This window comes from Oncorhynchus tshawytscha, linkage group LG19 (assembly GCF_018296145.1).
Source record: "Oncorhynchus tshawytscha isolate Ot180627B linkage group LG19, Otsh_v2.0, whole genome shotgun sequence".
NCBI lineage: Eukaryota > Metazoa > Chordata > Actinopteri > Salmoniformes > Salmonidae > Oncorhynchus > Oncorhynchus tshawytscha.
Window position 1 is genome coordinate 3,455,550 of NC_056447.1, and position 24,747 is coordinate 3,480,296.

The window sequence follows — 24,747 nt, forward strand, 5'->3', positions numbered from 1 at the left end:
CGGAAAAACACAGAGACAATGCCTCGGGTCGGTGGTCGGAGAGAATCGGTTCCCTTTGGGCGGATCTACCAAGAATCAATTCAGATTCAAATGAGGAGACTCTATAGATCCTGTGGTAGCTGTAGGTACTGCAAGCTTGGCCTCATATATTACGGTTCACCTTTAACAATTCATGGGAGTGGCGCATGGATATTTTTTTCCATCTCCAGTGATCAGATTTTCCTGCGCTTTTCGATGAAACAGACGTTCTGTTATAGTCACAGCCGTGATTTAAACAGTTTTGGAAACGTCTGAGTGTTTTCTATCCACACATACTAATCATATGCATATACTATATTCCTGGCCTGAGTAGCAGGACGCCAAAATGTTGCGCGATTTTTAACAGAATTTCCGAAAAAGTAGGGGGGAAGCTTAACAGGTTTTAAGACATCACAAGGGTTCATTTCTCTTTCAAATAATTGTTTGGGGTCTCAAATTGGGCAAACTCAAGTATCGCAGACATGCTCTGCGAAACCAAGGTAGTCCCAACAGTATCCCCCTCAGAGGCTCAGAGGAGAGTATGTGCCAACAAAGGTGCAGTGACATCCAGTCTGTAAAACCTCACAAATGTACAGTGCTTTCGGAAAGTATTCAGACCCCTTGACTTTTTGCACATTTTGTTATGTTATAGCCTTATTCTAAAATGTATTAAATATTTAAAAAATCCTCAGCAATCTACACACAAAACCCCAAAATGACAAAGTGAATAGTTAAAAAAAAAGTAGGCTAATTTATATTTTTTAAAAGCTCAGGTGCATCCTGTTTCCATTAATCGTCCTTAAGATGTTATTACAACTTGATTGGAGTCCACCTGTGGTAAATTCAATTGATTGGACATGATTTGGAAAGGGACACACCTGTCCATATAAGGTCCCACAGTTGACAGTGCATGTCAGAGCAAAAACCAAGCCATGAGGTCGAAGGAATTGTCTGTAGAGCTCCGAGACAGGATTGTGTCGAGGCACAGATCTGGGGAAGGATACCAAAACATTTCTGCAGCATTAAAGGTCCCCAAGAACATAGTGGCCTCAATTATTCTTAAATGGAAAAAGTTTGGGCTGGCCGCCCGGCCAAAAAGGCCTTGGTCAGGGAGTTGAACCAGAACCTGATGGTCACACTGACAGAGCTCCTCTGTGGAGATGGGAGAATCTTCCAGAAGGACAACCATCTCTGCAGCACTCCACCAATCAGGCCTTTATGGTAGAGTGGCCAGACAGAAGCCACTCCTCAGTAAAAAGGCACAAGACAGCCCACTTGGAGTTTGCCAAGACACCTAAAAGACTCAGATCATGAGAGAGAAGATTCTCTGGTCTGATGAAACCAAGATTGAACTCTTTGGCCTGGATGCCAAGCGTCACGTCTGAAGAAAACCTGGCACCATCCCTACAGTGAAGCATGGTGGTGGCAGCATCATGCTGTGGGGATGATTCTCAGAGGCAGGGACTGGGAGATGAGTCAGGATCAAGGGAAAGAAGAACGGAGCAAAGATCAGAGAGATCCTTGATGAAGTCCTCAGCGCTCAGGACCTCAGTCTGGGGCGAAGGTTCAACTTCCAACAGGACAATGACCCTAAGCACACAGCCAAGACAACACAGCAGTGGCTTCGGGACAACTCTGAACGTTCCTGAGTGGCCCAGTCAGAGCCCGGACTTGAACATCTCTGGAGAGACATGAAAATAGCTGTGCAGCGACGCTCCCCATTCAACCTGACAGGGCTTGAGAGGATCTGCAGAGAAGAATGGGAGAAACTCCCCAAATACAGGTGTGCCAAGCTTGGAGTGTCATACCCAAGAAGACTCGAGGCTGTAATCACTGCAAAAGGTGCTTCAACAATCGGAGGAGAAGGGCCCTGGTCAGGGAGGTGACCAAGAACCCAATGGTCACTGACAGAGCTCTTCTGTGGAGATGGGAGAAACTTCCAGAAGGATAACCATCTATGCAGCACTCCACCAATCAGGCCTTTATGGTAGAGTGGCCAGAAAGAAGCCACTCCTCTTTAAAAGGCACATAACAGACGCTTGGAGTTTGGCAAAAGGCACCTAAAGACTCTCAGACCATGAGAAACAAGATTCTCTGGTCTGATGAAACCAAGATTGAACTCTTTGTCCTGAATGCCAAGCCTCACATCTGGAGCAGCGACGCTTCCCATCCAACCTGACAGAGCTTGAGAGGATCTGCAGAGAAGAATGGGAGAAACTCCCCAAATACAGGTGTGCCAAGCTTGTAGTTTGGAAGCTTGTGGGGGGAGCTATAGGAGGTTGGGCTCATTGTAATGGCTGGAATGGAATAAATGGAATGGAGTTAAACGTGGTTTCCATGTGTGTGATGTGTTTGACCGAGCGCCACCTGTGGAACAGGGAGAGGCACTGTCGGAACGAAGTGATGCGGCCGTCCGATAGTGTTGCCTGATAAAAGAGAGAGTCCAGCATTATGGTTAGCTATCTATTCAGCTCTTTATCTGGTTGATCTTGAACCCTAACTCATTGAGGTGGGTGACAAGGGAAGCTGTGTCTTGTACTGCTTGCTCCTGTGAAGGGGGGGCAAAGCAGGTAATCATCTATGTAGGTGGAGACTCTTAGTCCCCTGATACTAACGGGGATTAGAGCTGCCCTACACATTTACTGAACGTCTGGGGAGCTAGTGCTAGCTCGAAGGGCACAGCGAGGTATTCAAATATAAATTGTATTTGTCACATACTCTGAAAACGAACAGTGAAATGCGTATTTACGGGTCTTTCCCAACAATGCAGAGAGAAAAATAGAAAAAGTCATAAAGATAATTACACAGGGAATAAATACACAATGAGCAATGATAACGTGGCTATATACACAGGGTGCCAGTACCGAGTCGATGTGCAGGGGTTTGAGGTAATTGTGGTAGATACACTACATCAAATCAAAGTTTATTTGTCACATGCGCCGAATACAACAGGTGTAGACCTTAGTGAAATTCTTACTTACAGGCTCTAACCAATAGTGCAAAAAAAAGTATTAGGTGAACAATAGGTAAGTAAAGAAATAAAACAGTAAAAAGACGTAGCGAGGCTACATACAAACACCGGTAAGTCAGGCTGATTGAGGTAGTATGTACATGAATGTATAGTTAAAGTGACTATGCATATATGATGAACAGAGTAGCAGCAATGTAAAAAGAGGGTTTGGGGGGGGCACACAATGCAAATAGTCTGGGTAGCCATTTGATTACCTGTTCAGGAGACTTATGGCTTGGGGTAAAAACTGTTGAGAAGCCTTTTTGTCCTAGACTTGGCACTCTGGTACCGCTTGCCATGCGGTAGCAGAGAGAACAGTCTATGACTGGGGTCTTTGACAATTTTTAGGACCTTCCTCTGACACCGCCTGGTGTAGAGGTCCTGGATGGCAAGCAGCTTAGCCCCAGCGATGTACTTGGCCGTACGCACTACCCTCTGTAGTGCCTTGCAGTCGGAGGCCGAGCAATTGCCGTACCAGGCAGTGATGCAACCAACATGCTCTCGATATTGTAGCTGTAGAACCTTTTGAGCATCTCAGGACCCATGCCAAATCTTTTTAGTTTCCTGAGGGCGGTGGTCCGTCCCAGGGTCCTGAGCTTGGAGGGGACTGTAGTGTTGAATGCTGAGCTGCAGTCAATGAACAACATTCTTACGTAGGTATTACTTTTGTCCAGGTTGGTGAGGGCAGTGTGGAGTCCAATAGAGATTTGCGTCATCAGTGGATCTGTTGGGGCGGTGTAACGCTTGTCTTCGTCCTTCTCAGACGAGGAGTAAGAAATGTCAGACCAATGTGCAGCGTGGTAGGTGTCCATATTGTATTTAATACGAATACTGAACACTTCAACCAAAAAAAACAATAAAACGACAAAAACGAACAGTCCTGAACGGTGAAGCAAAACACAGAACAGAAAATAATCACCCACAACTCAAAGGTGAAACCAGGCTGCCTAAGTATGGTTCTCAATCAGAGACAACCAGGCTGCCTACGTATGGTTCTCAATCAGGGACAACCAGGCTGCCTACGTATGGTTCTCAATCAGAGACAACCAGGCTGCCTAAGTATGGTTCTCAATCAGAGACAACCAGGCTGCCTAAGTATGGTTCTCAATCAGGGACAACCAGGCTGCCTAAGTATGGTTCTCAATCAGGGACAACCAGGCTACCTAAGTATGGTTCTCAATCAGAGACAACCAGGCTACCTAAGTATGGTTCTCAATCAGAGACAACCAGGCTACCTAAGTATGGTTCTCAATCAGGGACAACCAGGCTACCTAAGTATGGTTCTCAATCAGGGACAACCAGGCTACCTAAGTATGGTTCTCAATCAGAGACAACCAGGCTACCTAAGTATGGTTCTCAATCAGGGACAACCAGGCTACCTACGTATGGTTCTCAATCAGAGACAACCAGGCTACCTAAGTATGGTTCTCAATCAGGGACAACCAGGCTACCTAAGTATGGTTCTCAATCAGAGACAACCAGGCTACCTAAGTATGGTTCTCAATCAGGGACAACCAGGCTACCTAAGTATGGTTCTCAATCAGAGACAACCAGGCTACCTAAGTATGGTTCTCAATCAGGGACAACCAGGCTACCTAAGTATGGTTCTCAATCAGAGACAACCAGGCTACCTAAGTATGGTTCTCAATCAGGGACAACCAGGCTGCCTAAGTATGGTTCTCAATCAGGGACAACCAGGCTACCTAAGTATGGTTCTCAATCAGAGACAACCAGGCTACCTAAGTATGGTTCTCAATCAGGGACAACCAGGCTACCTAAGTATGGTTCTCAATCAGAGACAACCAGGCTACCTAAGTATGGTTCTCAATCAGAGACAACCAGGCTACCTAAGTATGGTTCTCAATCAGAGACAACCAGGCTACCTAAGTATGGTTCTCAATCAGGGACAACCAGGCTACCTAAGTATGGTTCTCAATCAGAGACAACCAGGCTACCTAAGTATGGTTCTCAATCAGAGACAACCAGGCTACCTAAGTATGGTTCTCAATCAGGGACAACCAGGCTACCTAAGTATGGTTCTCAATCAGGGACAACCAGGCTACCTAAGTATGGTTCTCAATCAGAGACAACCAGGCTACCTAAGTATGGTTCTCAATCAGGGACAACCAGGCTACCTAAGTATGGTTCTCAATCAGGGACAACCAGGCTACCTAAGTATGGTTCTCAATCAGGGACAACCAGGCTACCTAAGTATGGTTCTCAATCAGAGACAACCAGGCTACCTAAGTATGGTTCTCAATCAGGGACAACCAGGCTACCTAAGTATGGTTCTCAATCAGGGACAACCAGGCTACCTAAGTATGGTTCTCAATCAGAGACAACCAGGCTACCTAAGTATGGTTCTCAATCAGAGACAACCAGGCTGCCTAAGTATGGTTCTCAATCAGAGACAACCAGGCTGCCTAAGTATGGTTCTCAATCAGAGACAACCAGGCTGCCTAAGTATGGTTCTCAATCAGAGACAACCAACCAGGCAATCAGGACAACCAGGCCTAAGTATGGTTCTCAATCAGAGACAACCAGGCTACCTAAGTATGGTTCTCAATCAGGGACAACCAGGCTACCTAAGTATGGTTCTCAATCAGAGACAACCAGGCTACCTAAGTATGGTTCTCAATCAGGGACAACCAGGCTGCCTAAGTATGGTTCTCAATCAGGGACAACCAGGCTACCTAAGTATGGTTCTCAATCAGAGACAACCAGGCTACCTAAGTATGGTTCTCAATCAGTATGGACAACCAGGCTACCTAAGTATGGTTCTCAATCAGAGACAACCAGGCTACCTAAGTATGGTTCTCAATCAGAGACAACCAGGCTGCCTAAGTATGGTTCTCAATCAGAGACAACCAGGCTGCCTAAGTATGGTTCTCAATCAGAGACAACCAGGCTACCTAAGTATGGTTCTCAATCAGGGACAACCAGGCTGCCTAAGTATGGTTCTCAATCAGAGACAACCAGGCTGCCTAAGTATGGTTCTCAATCAGAGACAACCAGGCTACCTAAGTATGGTTCTCAATCAGAGACAACCAGGCTACCTAAGTATGGTTCTCAATCAGAGACAACCAGGCTACCTAAGTATGGTTCTCAATCAGAGACAACCAGACCTAAGTATGGTTCTCAATCAGAGACAACCAGGCTACCTAAGTATGGTTCTCAATCAGGGACAACCAGGCTACCTAAGTATGGTTCTCAATCAGAGACAACCAGGCTACCTAAGTATGGTTCTCAATCAGGGACAACCAGGCTGCCTAAGTATGGTTCTCAATCAGAGACAACCAGGCTGCCTAAGTATGGTTCTCAATCAGAGACAACCAGGCTACCTAAGTATGGTTCTCAATCAGGGACAACCAGGCTACCTAAGTATGGTTCTCAATCAGGGACAACGATTGGCAGCTGCCTCTGATTGAGAACCATACCAGGCCAAACACAGAAATCCCAAATTATAGAAAAAATAACATAGACTGCCCACCCCAACTCACGCCCTGACCATACTAAAACAAAGACAAAACAAATTAACTAAGGTCAGAACGTGACAGGCAGTATGCGAATTGGAGTGGGTGAATGGTGTCTTGAATGATGGTGTTGATGTGAGCCATGACCTGCCTTTCAAAGCATTTCATGGCCATAGATGTGAGCTCTACCGGGCGATGGTCATTTAGGAAGGTTACCTTGGCGTTCTTGGGCACGGTGATTGTGGTGCTCAGCTTGAAACAAGTTGGTGTTAGACTGGGTCAGGGATAGATTGAAAATGTCAGTTAAGATACTTGCCGATGGTCAGCGCATGCTCTGTGTACGCGTCCTGGTATTCTGTCTGGCCTCGCAGCCTTGTGAATGTTAACCTGTACAAAGGTCTTACTCACGTTAGCTACGGAGAAAAAGATCACACAGTTGTATGGAACAGCTGGTGCTCTCATGCATGGTTCAGTGCTGCCTCAAAGTGAGCATAGAAGGCATTTAGCTCATCTGGTAGGCTGTAGTTACACAGGTGACGTGTTGGTGAAAATTATGTAAAACAGATTTCAGTGTACCTGCTTTAAAATCACTGGCCACTAGAAACGCCGCCTCTGAATGTGCATTTTCTTGTTTGTGTAACAGTATAGCTTCCGTCAGTCTCCTTGCCCCTACCTGGGCTCGAACCACACACATCAACAACTGACACCCACGAAGCATCGTTACCCATCGCTCCACAAAAGCCGCGGCCCTTGCAGAGCAAGGGGAACCACTACTTCAAGGTCTCAGACAACTACTTCAAGGTCACCCCGCTAACCATTTCACACCGGTTACACTCACCCCCCTTTTGACCTCCTCCTTTTCCGCAGCAACCAGTGATCCAGGTCAACAGCATCAATGTAACAGTATAGCTTCTGTCCCTCTCCTCGCCCCTACCTGGGCTCGAACCAGAGACCCTCTACACACATCGACAACAGCCACCCTCGAATCATCATTACCCATCGCTCCACAAAAGCCGCGGCCCTTGCAGAGCAAGGGGAACAACTACTTCAAGGTCTCAGAGCGAGTGACGTCACCGATTGAAACGTTATTAGCGCGCACCACCGCTAACTAGCTAGCTATTTCACACCGGTTACATTTGCTATGGCACTAATCAGCTCGTTGAGTGTGGTCTTACTGCCAGCATCGGTTTGTGGTGGTCAGTAGACGGCTACGAAAAATATAGATGAAAACTCTGTTGGTAAATTCTGCAGCTTATCATGAGGTATTCTAGCTCAGGTGAGCAAAAACACGAGACTTCCTTAACATTACAGATCGCGCACCAGCTGCTGTTAACAAAGTCTGGACAGAGTCTGGACAATGCATAGAAAAGCCAGCGAGATGTACGGTGCCATCAGAAAGTATTCATACCCCTTGGCTTATTCCACATTTGGTTGTGTTACAGCCTGAATTCAAAATGGATTAAATTTAAAAAATGCTCACCCATCTACACACAGTACAACATAATGACAAAGGGAAAATCTATTTTTTAGAAATGTTTGCATATTAATTGAAAATGAAATAGACATATCTGTGATTCTTTCTGGGTATGTCTCTATAAACTTTACACACCTGGATTTTACTATATGTGCACATTATTATTTTTAAATTCTTCAAGCTCTGTCAAGTTGGTTGTTGATCATTGCTAGACAGCCATTTTAAAGTCTTGCCATAGATTTCCAAGCCAATTTAAGTAAAAACTATAACTCGGCCTATCAGGAACATTCAATGACGTCTTGGTAAGCAACTCCAGTGTATATTTGGCCTTTTTTAAAGTTATTGTCCTGCTGAAAGGTTTTCCTGCTGAATTTGTCTCCCATTGTCTGTTGGAAATGAGACTGAACCAGGTTTTCCTCTAGGATTTTGCCTGTACTTTGCTCTATTCTGTTAATTTTATCCTAAAAACCAAACTCCCTAGTCCTTGCCGATGACAAGCATACCCATAACATGATGCAGCCACCACCATGAATATATAAAGAGTGGTACTCAGGGATATGTTGTGGATTTGCCACAAACGACAGATTTTTAACTTGTCAGATTGGGGATTCGATCGGCAAATCTTAACTGACTTGCCTAGTTAAATAAAGGTTAAAAAAATTATATTAAGGACATAACGTTTTTTTTGCAGTTTTACTTTTCTGCCTTATTACAAACAGGATGCGTGTTTTTGCATATTTTTATTCTGTACAAGCTTCCTTCTTTTCACTGTCATTGTTAGTATTGGGAGTAACTACAATGTTGTTGAGCCGTCCTCAGTTTTCTCCTATCACAGCCATTAAAAGTTGTAACTGTTTTAAAGTCACCATTGGCCTCATGGTGAAAATCTATGAGCGGTTTCCTTTCTCTCCTGCAACTGAGTTAGGAAGGACGCCTGTAATTAATACCTTCACCAAGCTCAAAGGGATATTCAATGTCTGCTTTTTTATTTTTACCCATCTACCAATAGGTGCCCTTCTTTGCAAGGCATTGGAAAACCTCCCTAGTCTTTGTGGTTGAATCTGTGTTTGAAAGTCACTGCTCGTAGTCATTCAAAAATCATGTTGAACACTTATTGCACACAGAGTGAGCCAATGCAACTTATTATGGGACTTGTTAACCACATTTTTACTCCTGAACTTATCTAAGTCATAACAAAAGGATTGAATACTTATTGAGAGACATTTCACATTTTCATTTGTAATTAATTTGTAAAAACATAATGCGCAAATACTGTACAATCCAGGTGTGCAAAGCTCTTGGAGACTTACCCAGACAGACTCACAGCTGTAATTGCTGCCAAATGTGATTCTAACATGTATTAAATCAAGGGGTTGAATACTTATGTAAATGAGATATTTCATGTTCAATAAATGTGCAAATATTCATAAAAACATGTTTTAACTTTCTCATTAAGGGGTGAAGAAGAAAAAAAATATTGGATCAATTTCGAATTCAGGCTGTAACACTAAAAGACTTGCAATAAGTCAAGGGGTATGAAAACTTTCTGAAAGAATTGTATATCTAAGAAAAATATCAAAAACCACTCAACAAAGATGCTTACTTGTAAAAGTGGTTGTTTCACTGCCTTCTCCTACAGTTGTATTATCTCCAGCCACTGCAGTGACTCTGAATGTGTACCCCACTCCAGCAGTCAGCCCAGTGATGGTAGTGGAGGTTCTTGTGGTATTCTTACTGCCAATGTCACTGCCATCAGTCCACACTATTATATAGAAGGAGCTGTTTCCCTCTGGTTCAGTCCAGCTCAGAGACACAGAGGATGTTCTGATTTCAGACAAGGTAAGTTTCCTGACGATTGCAGGCTCTGTGCGTGCAAGAGAGAGAGACATTTGGGAAAAGATACAGAATTTCAACTGAATCAAGTCCAATATTATCAAGTGAGCCTAAGTGAGATCCATTTACTGTGAAATGCATGAAAGCATTGTGTTTCTTATTGCAACAGACATGGCAACTTATCACATGTTCTTGGATGTGAACAAGTAATATATCAACAAATGTATAAATGGTGCCTGTGGCATTGACACAATCCGACATTATAGTACCTGAGTTACTCACTTGTATATTTCAAAACGGTTTTGTTTCGTCCTTCACTTTTGTTATCTCCAGCCACTGCAGTGACTGTGAAGACGTACTGCGCTCCAGCAATGAGAGCAGTAATATTTACAGAAGTTCCTGTGGTATTCTGACTGTCATTGATACTGCCATCAGTCCACTCTACTTTATAGAAGGAGCTACCCTCTGGTTTAGTCCAGCTCAGAGACACCGATGATGTTGTGATTTTGGTGACAGTGAGGATTGTGATGGTTTCAGGCTCTGTGCGTGCAAGAAAGGTGGGTGGGGGGTGGAGAGAGAACAAGTATGTCTGGAATTTACTACAGAAGTAGACGTTGTGAGCCGCAAATATACAGCCGAAGCACATTGCAGAGTCGAGAGAAAACGTTGATGTTCTCACAGTAAATAAGATAGGCGTTTTAAGGAGAGCTTGTCAGGATCAACACAAAGTTATTTTCAGTCCAGGACCAGGCTTGATCTGCGTCAAAACCAGCCCTTAGAGTGAGATACTTACTTGTTGTGAAGTTATTGCAGCAGTCGACTTGTTGGATATCGTTACACAGGACATGCACACGGTGGATGGACCCAGGAGCCAGTCCAGACAGGGTGGCCGTAGTTGAGTTGGAGAACACAGAAGTACTGCCAGTGCTCACGGTGCAGTTGACGTGTACCTCAATATTAATCTCTGTTGCTGTTGTGCTGGCTTTGAAATTCGTACAGGGAGCGCCTAAAATGGTAGGAGAGTTTTGGATTGAGGGAAACCAAATCAGAACTTGTTTGCACATGTGTATACTGTACCTGAATAACGATTAGGACCTTGATTGTGTTTCTGAAACTTTGAAATGAAGTGTACTTCCTATCATTCATCGTCATCTACTTACTTCAGATTTATCTTTCATAAATTCTTGAAGTGGAAATGGCTGTACTTACATTGAGCTTGTGAGCCCTGTAAGGAAGATGAAAAGGACAGTTAGTAAGCATACCAGTAGAGGTCAGCATTGACTCAGAACAGTGATCAAATTGTTGCCTCCACATGTCCTGGCCTATTCTAGCAATCTTACCATCTAGGGCAGGCCTGGGCAATTATTTTCCATGGAGGGCCACATTAGAATATATTTTTACGGGCCAGAATCAACAATAACAATGCACAGAGCCAGACGGATTACCAGGACATGTACTCCGAGCATGCGCTGACCAACTGGCAAGTGTCTTCACTGACATGTTCAACCTGTCCCTGACCAAGTCTGTAATACCAACATGTTTCAAGCAGACCACCATAGTCCCTGTCCCCAAGAACACCAAGGTAACCTGCCTAAATGACTACTGACCCGTAACACTCTGTAGCCATGAAACGCATTGAAAGGCTGGTCATGTGTCTCATCAACACCATTATCCCAGAAACCCACTCCAATTTGCATACCGCCCCAACAGATCCACACTGCCCTTTCCCACCTGGACAAAAGGAACACCTACATGAGAATGCTATTCATTGACTACAGCTCAGTGTTCAATACCATAGTGCCTTCAAAACTCATCACTAAGCTAATGACCCTGGGACTAAACACCTCCCTCTGCACAGGGCCCCCTCAGGGGTACGTGCTTAGTCCCCTCCTGTACTCCCTGTTCACCCATGATTGGATGGCCAAGCACGACTCCAACACCATCATTAAGTTTGCAGATGACACAACAGTGGTAGGCCTGATCACTGACAACGATGAGACAGCCTATAGGGAGGAGGTCAGAGACCTGGCAGTGTGGAGCCAGGATAACAACCTCTCCCTCAACATGATCAAGACAAAGGAGATGATTGTGGACTACAGGAAATGGAGGACCGAGCACGCCCCCATTCTCATCGACGGGGCTGTAGTGGAGCAGGTTGAGAGCTTGAAGTTCCTTGGTGTCCACAACACCAACAAACTATCATGGTCCAAACACACCAAGATAGTCGTGAAGAGGGCACGACAACGCCTATTCCCCCTCAGGAGACTGAAAAGATTTGTCATTGGTCCTCAGATCCTAAAAATGTTCTACAGCTGCACCATCGAGAGCATCCTGACGGGTTGCATCACCGCCTGGTATGGCAACTGCTCGGCCTCCGACCGCAAGGCACTACAGAGGGTAGTTGCGTATGGCCCAGTACATCACTGGGGCCAAGCTTCCTGTCATCCAGGACCTCTATACCAGACGGTGTCAGAGGAAGGCCCAAAGAATTGCCAAGGACTCCAGCCACCCTAGTCATAGACAGTTCTCTCTGCTACCGCACGGCATGCAGTACCAAATCTAGGTCCAAAAGGCTTCTTAATAGCTTCTACCCCCAAGCCATAAGACTCTTGAACAGTTAATCAAATCGCTACCCAGACTATTTGCATTGTCCCCACCCCCATTTTTAAGCTGTTGCTACTCTCTGTTTATTATCCATGCATAGTCACTTTACCTCTACCTACATGTTCATGTTGAAATCAAATCAAATTGTATTTGTCACATGTGACGAATACAACACCTTACAGTGAAATGCTTACTTACGAGCCTCTAACCAACAGTGCAGTTTAAAAAAAAATACAAATAAGAGATAAAAGTAACAAGTAATTAAAGAGGAGCAGTAAAAATATATATATATATATATATATACATATACAGGGGGTGCCGGTAGAGAGTCAAAGTGCGGGGCCACCGGTTAGTTGAGGTAGTATGTACATGTAGGTAGAGTTAATTTAAGTGACAATGCATAGATGACAACAGGAAGTGGCAGTGGTGAGGGGAGGGGGGGGCAATGTGAATAGTCTGGGTAGCCATTTGACTAGATGTTCAGGAGTCTTATGGCTTGGGGGTAGAAGCTGTTCAGAAGCCTCTTGGACCTAGACTTTGTGATCCGGTATCACTTGCCATGTGGTAGCAGAGAGAACAGGCTATGACTAGGGTGTTACCTCAATTACCTCGACTAACCGATGCCCCCGCACATTGACTTTGTACCAGAACCCCATGTATATAGCCTCGCTACTGTTATTTTATTGTTGCTCCTTAATTATTTGTTATATTTAAAAATAAATATTGACTGCATTGTTGGTTAAGGGCTTGTAAGTTAGCATTTCACTGAAAAGTGCATGTGACAAATACAATTTGATTTGAGAGTGTGGCTCCACATTTCTGGCTCCTACAGATGCCACAACTAAAGTCATTCTACAGTCACCTCCAAAATGATTGGCACCCTTGACTAAAATAAATAATACAAACACTGAGCTATATTGTATGATCAAAACATTTCGAAAAGTATTTTATTTTATGCAATTGCTCAGAGAAAAGAGATTTTGTTTAACAAGTTTTTAAAAAATCTAAAAAAAAGTGATTTTTCTCAAAATGATTGACACCCCTAAATATTGTTATAACTAAAATCAAACCAAATTAAATCTGCATGATCATTCTATCATTCTACTTTAAATTAATCTCAGTTTAAGGAACTGTATTGTGGCCTTCCGTGGCTTCCTGTTTCACTGGGGTATAAAACTGAGGTAACACACATGTAAAATCCCTTTGTTATCGATCACCATGGGGAAAGGCAAAGAAATCACAAATGTAAAGAGAGAAATGGTTGTTGACTTTTCATAAATCAGGGTAAAACAAAAATACTGAAAAACAATTACACTTACCACTATTAGGGCAACAATTAAGAAGTTTAAAATCCCTGGAGCAGTGGTAAACCTGCCTGCTAGAGGACCTAAGTATATCTTGTCCCCACGCACAGTGAGAAAGGCAAAGAAAAAGTCCAAGGGCGAAAGTTTGAAAATGATAGAACTTTGCATCTTAGGGTCACCAAGAGTCTCTAAATCTCCAATTAGACGCCTCCTCCATGCCAATAGGCTATTTGGAAGGGTTGCCATAAAAATACCTTATTGATATCAACCAACAAATGTAAATGCCTGTAGTTTGCTAAACAGAGATGAGACAGAAATAGAGCTCTTTGATCACATACGCCAGTGGTGGGTTTGTACTTCGAAAGAAGAAAAAAAATAACCACATACCTACTGTAAAATATGGTGGTGGATCTTTGATGTTATGGGGCTGGTTGTTTTGCTTCCACTGTTCCTGGGGCCCTTGTTAAGGTCAGTGGCATCGTGAACTTTACTAAGAACCAGGACATTTTTAGCTAAGAACCTGGTTTCCTGGGCCAGGAGTCCCCAAGTGGATCAAAATCAGAATTTTCTCTCAGTCTCTGGACTTTTGAAAACCTGTGGTTTGAATTGAAGAGGGCAGTCCGTCAGCGCAGACCGAAGGATGTCAAGGATCAGGAAAGATTTTGTATGGAGGAATGTCCTCTGATCATTCCAATGTATTCTTCAATTTCATAAAACATTTTAGAAAAAGACTCGAGAGGAAACAGGTACCAATACATTTGACACCAACGTTTGTTGTTTTCTTTCAGTACTTTTTTATAAAAAAATATTTTGCTCTGAGCAATTGTATTAGTATAAAATAATATCAATATAATTTCTTGGAGCATACAATATACAGTAGCTCTTGTATTTGTATTGTTTATTTTATACAGTCTTTTATGCGCATCTTTATCAAGGGTGCCAATCATTTTGGACGTGTCTGTGTCCCCTTTGGGCCAGATGGGTCATGACAAAGGCCATCTGAAGTCTCCAAGCACATTACCTACCAGTGGAATAAGCTATGTACAAAAGTGGAGGCTGTTGAGAGGAGGACGGCTCATAAGAATGGCTGGAATGGAGTCAGAGGAGTGGTATCAGACACATCAAACATGGGGGTTTTCATGTGGTTGATACCACTCCATTGACTCCATTCCAGTCTTTGTTATGAGCTGCCCTCAGCATCCTCTACTGATGTACAAACTCTACAACCTCAGGCGGCTGAAGAAATTCTGCATGGCCCATGAAGACCCTCATGAATTTCTACAGATGCACCATTGAGAGCATTCTGTCGGGCTGCATCACCGCCTGGTACGGCAACTGCACATGGCTCTCCAGAGGGTGGTGTGGTCAGCCCAACGCATCACTGGGGGACACGCTGCCTGCCCTCCAGGAAATGTACAGCACTCGGTGTCAAAGGAAGGCCAAGATGATCATCTAGGACCTCAGCCACCCGAGTCACAGTCTGTTCACTCTGCTACCTTCTGGCAGGCAGACACTGAAAAACAGCTTCTATCTCCTGGCCATCAGACTGTTGAACAGCCAATACTAGCCGGCTACCTGCCCAGTTCTCAGCCCTGCACCTTGAGACTAATGCCCCATGAATATAGAGTCATTGAACGCTGGCCACCTCATATTCTGTTTATAAACTGTTGTTTACTCACTGTGTATATACTGTGTTCTCGACATAACCCATCCTAATATACCTACTACTGTACATACCATTTTCTTTCCAAATTATACTGAACAACAATATAAACACAAACATTTCAAAGATTTTACTGAGTTACAGTTCATATTCGGAAATCATTCAATTAAAATACATTCATTAGGCCCTAATCTATGGATTTCACATGACTGGGCAGCTAGGCCCACCCACTTGCCAGCCAGTCGCACACACTGAGGAGCCAGGTGCAGCCAATCAGAATGAGTTTTTCCACACAAAATGGGCTTTATTACAGACAGAAATACTCCTCAGCACCCCCTCATACGATCATGCAGGATAACACCTACAAATCTGTGTACACGACCAATAAACTTTGATTCAATGTTTTGTATGATGGCAACTTGCCAGTTTCCTAGTCCAGTCCACCACAAATGTTGATAAGTCAAAAGTAAACCTTCCACCAATGCAAACCGCAGGCCTTAGCTGATGTCCTGCGGTGCACTCTGTGTACCAGACGACTAAACATCACACCCTCATGATCCCGTCCCCACTAGTGAGTCCCCTATACAAACCCGGTCCTCACCAAGACAGCCTCGGCTATACAGTCCAGCAGATGAGGAGATGCATTAACTCCACTCAACATACTGGGTGTGGTCTGGTGAGAAAAGTCATATCCTTCATTACATTAGCCACAGTTGGGCACACTTGACAACTCGCGGGACGACATTGACGAGGACGTTGACTGAAATGGTGTAATAAAAAGCCAGGCCTAGACTCAGACCAACATCCAGACCCAGATGTAGAGCTTTCAGATCCAGACCTGCAGGTAAGCAGCCCATCCGTTGTGACATTCAGTTGGGTCAGGAAGATATCCTCTCTGGGCCTACGGTCACAACTGCCTCCCCTGGTACTCCCCGGAGCCCCCTCTCCCCGTCCTTACCCTTGCCATCACTATTGATATCACCAAACCTGCCACATCTCCCCCCCCTGCCTGCCACCCCTCCCAACTTCCCTCTTCTCTCAAACCCCTTTGTTCTGCTATTCTTCCTAAAGGCTAGGGGGACAGCACAGGGTGTGGGCTTGGGAGGTTAGGTTCTTTGATGCAGTTCTGGCAGTGCTAGCGTTGTGAGAAAGTGAGGAGACAGACTTGATGCAGTTCTGGCAGTGCTAGCGTTGTGAGAAAGTGAGGAGACAGACTTGATGCAGTTCTGGCAGTGCTAGCGTTGTGAGAAAGTGAGGAGACAGACTTGATGCAGTTCTGGCAGTGCTAGCGTTGTGAGAAAGTGAGGAGACTTGTTGTTCATTAACTGACATGAACATGACCCAACAGTCTATGTTCCCCTGAAAGTGTTTAATTCTGATAAACATTCTGATAAGCGAATTTAGAGGCTACAGTACTCCAAATGGGACTTGAACCCACAACTTTGTGATTGTCAGTCAAACACCTAAGACATGACGTCAAGAGGTCTAAACATCTTCATGGGGCTGTTGATGTTATACTATGAATGTTATATGTTCCATACACCAGATACTTGTGCATCTTGAGACATACTGTAGGACGAAGTCAATCACTGTAGTTCTGCTCGCTCTCGCCCCCCTCCCCAGGGGTCTTTGTAGACGGCACAGGGGTCTTTGTAGATGACACAGGGGTCTTTGTAGACGACACAAAAGGCCCCTAACCAACACATCGCCCAATCAGGAAGACATCTTTCGTAGGCCAAGCTCAATAAATCTGGCCTTGGATGTCCCCTCTGTTAGTGTGTGTCCATGAATTCACACAGATAATCCAGACCTAGATTGTACTGTGAAGCTCCTCTGATTTGAGAAAAAAAAACATATATATATATACACTTCCTTGAGACAGGGAAAAAAATCACCTAATATTTTCAAGTATTTTGTGGATACATTTTAGTATAATTTGGCTGATATTGATTGATGGAGTCCCTGCAAAACACCTTGGCTAAGACAGTCTTTGGGGGTTTGCCAGCTGAAAGTGTGTGTGTGTGTGTGTGTGTGTGTACATGTAGGAGTGGACAGAGCATGGGGAGCCAGTCTGATGGTTTTGAAGCTGAAGTTCTACATTTTACACTGCGGGTGGAAATCCTAGAAACAGGATACATACCCTCAGAACAGCCTCAACTTGCCAGGGTATGGACTCTACAAGGTCTCGAACGCGTTCCACAGGGATGCTGGCCCATGTTGACTCCAGTGCTTACCACAGTTGGCTGGATGGCCAAAACAATCCTTCTTTAACCTGTCTCCTCCCCTTCATCTACACTGATTGAAGTGGATTCAACAAGTGACATCAATAAGGGATCATAGATTTTACCTGGTCAGTCTGTGTCATGGAAGAGCAGGTGTCCCTAATGTTTTGTATACTTAGCGTAGATCGCAAAGCACTATCTGTGAACTAGCTAATTGCTTGAAATGCTGGACTTTTCACGACCTCATGAAATTCTGGCTGGTCATGGAACCAGCATCACCCAGGTATACCCATGCCATAGAAAACCTTAAACAAATTATTTTGTTTTCACAAAACTCATTCAGAAATATGTTTTACCCAATGCAGTTATGGGAAAAATGCAGTTCCCTTTCAAAAAGGCACTATGTGTGTCTATGATGTGTGAAGTTCGTGACAAATGTCATTCTGACTTTGTAGATATTGCAACAACAAAAAAGTAGTTTTTTCACAAGAAGTATCTTTCATTACGTGTACTGTTTCACTGTGAAGCCAAAGGCACATTTCCACATGCATTGTGTGGACTTCTCCCAGCCAGCCAGCCAGTCGGTCTCTCTCCTGAGTGACCTAGTCATTGTTTTTAAGCTGAAACAACATCCTGGCACCAAGTAGCCCACCCTGGCCTGGCCTGCGACACACCCTGATAACAGCATGGAAGAAACACAGGTCCTCTCAGCCAGTGATTACACTGGGATGTACAGGTAACTGCCAACATGAAGGAAACACTTGAGTATGAGGGATACAAATGATATTAAAACAGGTGCTTCCACACAGGTGTGATTCTGAGTTAATTAGGCAATTAACATCCAGTCATGCTTAGGATCTAAAAATGCCCAGTTGACCATTATTTTGCCTACCATGGCTAGAAGAGATCTCAGTGACGTTAAAAGATGGGTCTCAATGGAGCATAGAGGGTTTAATGTGTGTGTGCGTGCGTCAGTCACCAGATCTCAATCCAATCGAACACTTATGGTAGATTCTGGAGCCGCGTCTGAGACAAAATTTCCTCTACCACCATCAACAAAAAAACGAATGATGGGATTTCTCGTGGAAGAATGGTGTTGCACACCTCCAATAGAGTACCAGACACTTGTAGAACCTATGCCACGGCACATTTAAGATGTTCTGGTGGCCCAACGGCCTACTAAGGCCCTTTTATGTTGACGTTTCCTCTATATTGGCAGTCACCTTTGACCTCCACCTCAAACAAAGGAAGATAAGTGCCACCCGACATGGTCTAACAAACCAACGCTCGGACTCCTTCGTCTGGTTGAGGTGATGACATCACTGCTAGGCGGTGCGCCTCCGGGAAACGTCTGTGGTGTTTCTATCAAACGAGTGTGTGGACATTCTCTCACCACGGATGGTCTCTGTCCCTGATCCAGACATCCAGTTGTGGCATCAGCCATGTCCGCTTCTCTCTGTGGGCTGTAACTGTTCATTAACCGGTAGCCAGATATCAATGGCTAATTGAAGTGAGCAACGAGGAAGTAAAAACTGCAGCTAAAACGGTAACTAACCCTACAGGGAAATTTGGGACGATATCTCCATCCAAAGCCATGATAAGATGTACACGAGATAGCCTCTGTCTGTATTATACAGGACCTACAGGTTTTATTAACAGTCTCACCGTATGCCAGTCTGTTCCTGCCAACGCTTTAACGGCCGTTCAGGCGGACATTTTGTATCTGCCAAAAATGAATCGCACCCATTGTTATGCTATGCTAGTCATACGTTGAAGGATGATAGAGACGACACATTAAGTGATAGCATACCCATCTAGCACAAGCGCCCCACAACAGCAATCACATTGAACCATTTTACAACCCCAAAAACCATTTTATAATGGCCTTTCTACGATCACATTTACAACCTGTACGAGCATCATCGAACACCACAGCGTTCTGAATCATTTGGTCTGTGGACTGTAACTGTGTAGCAGATAAGATAAAGGTTTTAGGAGAAAAGCCAGTTGTGTCACACCACGTCCCCCAGAGAGAGTTCAATGTCTGTTTGATGGCAGCCATTTTCGGATACATTTGCCTCTGGATTTGTTTGCTGAGTTTCCTGGAGTCAGTGGCTGGCAGATGTGACAGAGAGATTGTTTTCCAATTACTGTTTAGCCAGTCACTACTTTGTACCAAAGTAGTCAATAAAAAGGAAAATCCCTTATTGGTAATTTAATTGAAGTTTTGAAAAGAAAAGACAAGTATCTTCAGTGGATTAGCTAGTTGTTATCTAGGCTTGTCTTCTGTGTCGTTTTAGTCTCTTTTTTGGGGGGGGTCATTTGTGTCTGTGTGTGTGTGCGCGCACGCAGCCTCGTACATACCTTTGTGCGTCTGTGTATGTGCGTGTGTGTGCATGTACCTGTGCTTTTTCATCCCATCCTACCTCCCACTCTAGTGTCCCACACCACCTACTGTATCGTGGCTCTGATCGGGATCTATGGAAATCAGCGTGGTGGTATTTGGTGTCCCAGGCCGGCGGTGCTATAGTGTGCTTTGCTGTGTGGAGATGCCTATCTGGCCTTATTGTATAACCACTTCTCCCTGCTCAGATTACTGCCCTAGCTGCAGCCACACTCACGCAAAAAACGCTAGACAGGCAGCCCAGCAAACAGTGTGTGTGTGTGTGTGTGTGTGTGTGTGTGTGTGTGTGGATACGGTCAGCAGTTGTGCACCACAGCACAATACCTGGTCCAAGACGGGTATGAGAGCAAACCACCACAGACCCACAGCGGCAGAGTGCATGAAGCACGTTAATGGGACTGAAATACCAAATGCCAATTTTCCTTCTTGCATTGTACAACAGTGAAGCCAATCGGTGGTTCACAAAGATCTTGGATACTGAGAGCTTATGTTTATCCACAGCTGAAGTGTCAATTTTATCATACCAACCATACACTACATCCCAGTTCAGGGGAAACGATGTAACCCGCCAACTTGTCGACTCTTTCGCTGTGCTAAACTCTCTCTTTATTTATTTTTTTCTCTCTCTCTCCAAAGTTTAAACAAGTTCTCTGTTAAGTTAGACCCCCCCCACACTCTCTCTCTCTCTCCCTCCCTCCCTCCCTCCCTCCCTCCCTCCTGGCACAGCGCCAGTTTCCTCATCCTTAAAGGAGAACTCATCCTGACCTTTCCGGTTCAGGCCCTCCCCGTCCACCCAGCCCAAAAAAAGAAAATGGCTTTTACATTGCGCATCCCAACGTCCGTAGCTCCTTCATAGGCCACCAGTGATAGAGGGAGCGATTAGGCATCTGCTGACAATAAGAGCTTTGAATCAGTCAGTCAGTTAGAGAAGCTGGTCTCTCATTCACATGGGGCTGTAGCCCTGGGTCTCTTTGTCAGGCGTTATAGACATGCAGAGGAGTCAGAGGCCTGTTCAGAAGGCAACATGTTTGGGGCTGTTAATTTGGAAGTGGCCTGTATGGATTCTGATAGGGGATAGAGGGAGTGGGCTGTGCAGCATTCCACTAAAGCACACTTGATATGACCAGTTGTGTGACAGCCGTACTTTTGACCCGCGATGGACACAGGCGCCTCTGTGCTGTTTGAGATCAGGCTTAGTAAGTCCTGATTTCCAAAAGTCAGCATAGGTAAAGGATAAGATGTCAGTTCCATATGTTACGCATTGGAGGCTCCTCAGAGGAGGAAGGGGAGGACCATCCTCCTTAGTGAATTTCATAAAAATAAACATTTTAAAACTTGAAAAAGTAATCCTTTTAAAATAAAACTATTCTAAATATATTCACGTTACCAAAGAATTGATTAAAACACACTGTTTTTCAATGAAGGCCTATATTAGCCTCAACCGTACTCTGTAGGATAGCACCATGGTGTAGCTGGAGGACAGCTAGCTTCCGTCCTCCTCTTGGTACATTGACTTCAATACAAACCTAGGAGGCTCTTGGTTCCCACCCCCTTTCATGGAGTTACACAGTAATTATGACAACTTCCGGAGGACATCCTCCAACCTATCAGAGCTCTTGCAGCATGAACTGACATGTTGTCCACCCAATCAAAGGATCAGTGAATGAATCTGGTACTGAAAGCATAAGCTACAGCTAGCTAGAACTGCAGTGCATAAAATATGGTGAGTAGTTGACTCAAAGAGAGAGCGAGACAATAATTGAAAAGTTTTCAACAAATGTATTTCTTCAAAAATGAAGGAGAAGCAAGAGAGAGATTTAGTCTTTTTTTTCACTTTCAGTTTCACTTACTTAGCTAGCAAATGCAGCTGATTAGTTGAGTTACTCAAACACTCTGCTCAAACAGAGGGATGCTATGTTAGCTAGCTGGCTATGACTAACCAACACAACACTGGAACTCTTCCAAGTCAAGTTAAGCTTTTGCTTTTATTAATTTATTGCCACCTGGGCGTGCCAGTGTAACTGCTTACTGACTATACAAATTAACGTTACTGCATGATTGTAGCGGGATTAGTAACGCATTAGTTCTATTAGTTATGTTGACTAGGACGTTAAAGGATTTTACTTTAGCTAATATGGGGACAACGATGTAGGTTGTGTGTAGCGGTTATGATATGGTTTGGCTTGGAAAGGTTTTTTCACCTGGTCACATACAGCTGATGTGTTGTTCATTGAAGGGAAAAGGTGAGAGGGAAAACGACGTGGCTGCTATGAAAGTGAACTGTGTTTATGCGTGCTCAGGGGTGTATTCATTCCACCGATTCTGTTGAAAGAAGTTTGTTAAACGAAAGCAAACGAAACGGGGATAAAAAATACCTGAATTTGTCCAATAGAAACTCTCGTTTGCAACTGTTGGACTAATGATTAGATCAGCTAGATGCAGGCAAGAGTGTGCAAGACGGTATTGAATGTGTCACTGTCTGTCATCTCAATTTTTGTCTCTCGACCTGTGTGCACCTAAGTTGTAAACTTTCATTCACAGGCTAGGTTGTAGCAACCTCATGATGGTTATAGGGAACATTCGAGTATCATGTAGTAGCCTAAACCTATCGATGTTACATTGAACTGGGTGAATGGAATATGAATGATAGTCATCCAACATGCTGTAACAGAAATAAGGCCATGCTCATGAAAAAAAAATATTGTTTTCCCTCATAATAAACGTCACTGACCACCACCAATGTTGCACCAAACACGACTTCAAAGTGCTGTGATTGTGTTCGTGTAAATGGAAAGAGGAATTCAACAGAGGTATTGTGTCACAATTTTGATTAGGGAACAAAGTAAAGCCTTTAAAAAAAGTATTCTGTCCCCATCTAACCCGTGTGTGTGTGTGTGTGTGTGTGTGTGTGTGTGTGTGTGTGTGTGTGTGTGTGTGTGTGTGTGTGTGTGTGTGTGTGTGTGTGTGTGTCCATGCTTTTTATTCCAGGAAAACACCCCTAAATGTAGATGTGACTGCAACTTGTACACAGCTGCGTACGTAACTATAAAAGGGGACGGGAGAAAAGGACTCGCTTCCTTGTTCCCGAGATGGACCCACTGATAGCAACGTCACAATTTTCCCATCAAAAATGAGTTCACGGGCAAAGAAGTCATTTCACACACACAGACGAGAGTAATCATTCCATGATAAACTCATGCAAAGCAATGTACTTTTCCTGGGTCTTTAATTGCCGGTTCTCGCTCTCCGAACTGTAGCTGCTATCTCACCACCCACACTGTAGTTAACAGGGCTATTTGATCTCAGAGGCCATGTCGATGCTGCCGTCTGAAATCCTTTCATGCGTAATAAATCACATACAAATTTCCCTGTTACGAAATAAATAGGGATGTGACAGTCTATTGTGATGCTGTCTTTTTGCTTGTGTGGGTGCTGGAGGTGCCATTCAATGCAAATAAACGCATCTGGAAGATTGACTGTGTCGATACTTGACGGTGAACAACATTTAGCTCCCTGTTTTTATGTCAACTTCTCGCCTGCTTTTAGTACACTGAGTATACGAAACATGAAGAACTTGTCAGGGCACGGACTCTACAAAGTGTTCCACAGGGACGCTGACCCATGTTGACTCCAATGCTTCCCACAGTTTTGGCAAGTTGGCTCGATGTCCTTTTGGGCGGTGGACCATTGTGGATACACACAGGAAACAGTTGAGCATGAAAAACCCAGCAGCGTCGCAGTTCTTGACACAAAAAGGTGTGCCTGGCACCTACTACCATACCTCATTCAAAGGCACTTAAACCTTTCGTCTTGCCCATTCACCCTCTGAATGGCACAATCCATGTCTCAACTGTCTCAAGGCTTAAAAATCCTTCATTAACCCGTCTCCTCCTCCTTCATCTACACTGATTGAAGTCGATGTAACAAGTGACATCAATAAGGGATCATGGCTTTCACCTGGTTAGTCTGTCATGGAAAGAGCAGGTGTTCTTAATGTTTTGTAAACTCAGAATTCTGCATTTCAATACGAAAACAGTCTCTCCCGCTTATCTATTATTTCCATGCAGTCTCAAAAACACAAAACACAAAGACCCTATGGGCCAATGGGGAAACTGGATGCTCTTCAGATCCAATGTTAACCTATCAGTTCCATCACTCGCTCAGATTTTTACATGTCCTTCCATTGGACACCTAGAGGGGAGTGAGGGCTCCTGACCCACGCTCCCCAACCAACCTGACAGAGCTTGAGAGAATCTGCAGAGAAGAATATGAGAAGCTCCCCAAATACAGGCGTGGCAAGCTTGTAGCGTCATACCCAAGAAGACTCGAGGCTGTAATCACTGCCAAAGGTGCTTCAACAAAGTACTGAATAAAGGGTCTGAATACTTATGTAAATGTGATATTTCCGTTTTTTTTTTTTAAATAAATGTGCAAAAATTGTGAACAACCTGTTTTTGTATTGTCATTATGGGGTATTGTGTGTAGATTGATGAGGGGGGGGGATTATTTAATACATTTTAGAATAAGGCTGTAACGTAACAAAATGTGGTAAAAGTCAATGGGTCTGAATACTTTCCCCCTTGGGAAACAGTAGATGAGAGGGGGCACAGAGAAGGAAGAGGAAGAGGAAGGATGAGGAAGCGGGGAAGAGAAGTGGGAGTGATGTAGTCAGTATGGGGGGAGAACATTACATACATAGTGGGCGAGAAAGAGAGTAAGAGAAAAGGCAAAAGAACAAAAAA

General features: G+C 44.1%; 1 protein-coding gene across 5 annotated transcripts in view; it reads right to left on the bottom strand.

Moving 5' to 3' along the window:
• LOC112218230 (receptor-type tyrosine-protein phosphatase eta) overlaps positions 1-24,747 on the bottom strand; it is a 70,324-nt gene that overhangs the window by 39,915 nt on the left and 5,662 nt on the right. For 4 of the 5 annotated variants that reach the window (XM_042301235.1, XM_042301234.1, XM_042301236.1 and 1 more), the window contains exons 2-5: positions 11,018-11,033; positions 10,602-10,814; positions 10,091-10,348; positions 9,579-9,839 (exon numbers count right to left, since the gene is read on the bottom strand). In XM_042301235.1, coding sequence (XP_042157169.1) covers positions 9,579-9,839; positions 10,091-10,348; positions 10,602-10,814; positions 11,018-11,033 — 748 coding nt within the window. The remainder of the gene's footprint in view (positions 1-9,578; positions 9,840-10,090; positions 10,349-10,601; positions 10,815-11,017; positions 11,034-24,747) is intronic. The other variant, XM_042301238.1, reaches the window with a different exon arrangement.